Source organism: Anarrhichthys ocellatus, unplaced genomic scaffold (genome assembly GCF_004355925.1).
Source record: "Anarrhichthys ocellatus isolate YVR2014 unplaced genomic scaffold, GSC_Weel_1.0 scaffold96, whole genome shotgun sequence".
Taxonomy (NCBI): domain Eukaryota; kingdom Metazoa; phylum Chordata; class Actinopteri; order Perciformes; family Anarhichadidae; genus Anarrhichthys; species Anarrhichthys ocellatus.
The window spans coordinates 1,069,319-1,071,773 of NW_022280126.1; the positions used below are offsets into that span (position 1 = coordinate 1,069,319).

At 41.9% G+C, this 2,455-nt stretch overlaps 1 protein-coding gene across 1 annotated transcript in view; it reads right to left on the reverse strand.

Moving 5' to 3' along the window:
- Positions 1–2,455, reverse strand: part of LOC116399000 (immunoglobulin superfamily DCC subclass member 3) — a 24,272-nt gene that overhangs the window by 6,333 nt on the left and 15,484 nt on the right. Inside the window, exons 7-8 of the mRNA XM_031875805.1 lie at positions 1,400–1,565; positions 201–451 (exon numbers count right to left, since the gene is read on the reverse strand). Of these exons, the coding sequence (XP_031731665.1) occupies positions 201–451; positions 1,400–1,565 (417 nt within the window). The remainder of the gene's footprint in view (positions 1–200; positions 452–1,399; positions 1,566–2,455) is intronic.

Genomic DNA, 2,455 nt, shown 5'->3' on the forward strand with positions numbered 1-2,455 from the left:
CACACACACACACACACACACACACACACACACACACACACACACACAAACACACACACACACACACACACACACACACACACACACAGGCATATATATTTAGTTATTATTACAACTAAACATGTTTGCATTTGAAGTACAGATGGTATCTTTCTAGTAGAGTCTTGCTGTGTGTGTGTGTGTGTGTGTCAGACACTTACCTCCGATCTTGCGGATGTGCAGGACATATCCGATGATGCTGTCAGTGACGGTGGCCGGCGGCTGGCTCCATGTGATCTGCAGAGCGTTGGTGGACAGCGCGCTGGCCGTGAGGCCCTGGGGGGCGGCGGGCAGATCTTTAGCCTGGGCCACGGCTAGACGGGCGCTGGCTTGGTTGGTGCCGGCGCTGTTCTCGGCGATGCACTGGTAGATGGCCTCATCCTCTGAACTGATACGGGTCAGAGCCAGAGTGCTGCACAGATAACAACACACAGCTGCATCAATGCACTGATAGTCACATCAGTACAGGGAGTGTATGGAAAAACATGGAGTTAGTTAGTACAACTACACTTAATACTACTGCTGCAACTTCACCTGCTCTACTGCTACTAATACTACTACCACTGCCATATAAGTGGTATTAGCATTCAGTAACATTACAAATATCCCCGCTGTGAGATTATCTCATCTTATCATTCATATGGAACTATGTTTCTGTTTATCATTATGAAACAGGTCTAAAGTATTATGGTTGAAAAGTTATAGAATACAAAGACTTATGACGCCATCTAAGAGTACAAAATGCAGCAAGCATATGCATATGCTTAATATGTGATAAGGGGGTCCTTGGAAAATCTCCCTGGTCCCAAAACGTCTGAGGAGCCGTGGTCTACCCGGCTCAGTCAGCCCACTCTCTGTATGTACAACGGTTAAAAGACTTCTGTGTGTTAATGGGACCTGCATAGATTGGACTTTTTATAGAAAACTAAGGCCTGCATCTGACAATACTACTGCGACTATTGCAGAGGAACTCAGATAAGCCTCTTCTATGCTTCTGTCATATCTGCTGCCTGCTTCTAAAACCACCGCTATGGCCTGTGCCTCCCTCTCTCTTTTATATATTTGAATATAAGTGATAACTTATATTTATATCATAATTATGCCTTCTTTCCCGCCAGTGTTGTAGTGCTACTGCTGGCTCTGCCTTTGGGTTGCCGTGATATTTAACTTTATGATCAATGTGCATGCACGGTATTTGTCTTAATGTTTAATTACGTATTTAATAAATCATTCTGTGTGGCTACCCATACTGTGCAGAGCTAAGAGTGGAGGGACTGAAGTCATTCCTGTCCTCAGTTTCTGCTAAATGAAATGGAAACGTCCCATAGTTACATCATAGGTCAGCAGTGCCATCACCCACCTATTGTTGTTGGTCAGCTTGACGTTGAGTCCGGGCATCAGGACCTTGCCGTTCTTCAGCCAGATGAGGTGAGGCTCGGGAACACCCTGGGCCACACAAGTGAACACAGCACTGCCCCCTGCTGGTTTAGACACAGACTGCGGCCACTGCAGGAATTCAGGAGGAGCTGAGGAGAAGCAGAGAGGGAGGTGAGGCGTAATATAAATCTACATAACAGACTCAGACATAATTATTTGTTTGTGTGAAATTTTATAAAATCTAGTTTTTGTCCAGCGACTTGAATAAATCATGTTGTTTGATGATGATGTTTGAGAGCAATGGAAAATAGATATTAGAGATGAAATATGACCCGTTTAACTTCCTAAAACTAGCTCTAAGCAGCGTACAATACCCCATTTTTAAAATCCAAGCAAGTATTAGAATAAAGATACAATCATTTATTTCATAATAATTTGACTTGTGTGTTTTTATGCAAATAACCAGTATATATTACACTAATTAAGGAAAAGGATAACATCTAGAATTGACTCTGACTTCAGGATGGTTGAAACTATATTTTGGGACGGTGGTAAAAAAAATAAAAAGTCTAGAGCCTTGATGTCAATTCTAGGTCTTAGAGAGAAGATCGGAATTGGCAAAAAAAATAATCGGCAGGTCAGACTTTAAAAGATCACAATCGCAGCATCTCTGAGCTTTGGGCTATAATCTCTATAACAATACATCCAATGCTGCATGCTAATATCAACAGATCAGAATACAATTCATCACATCCTCAGACTGCAGGACTGATAGCTTTCAGGAATTGTGTGTAATCTTGGAATTTGTTTACATATATTAATTATATAATCATGTTCTTAGCAGAACAGAATAAGTGTGGTATGGAATTAAAAAACAACACTCAGATAAAATGAAATAGTAAACACACAGTCTGTGCTTTAACTTCATATATCGTGGAGGTCTCTGCAAACCCCAAAGGGTCAGGTCCCTATATAATAAACACACACACACGCACACACACACACACACACACACACACACACACACACACACACACAC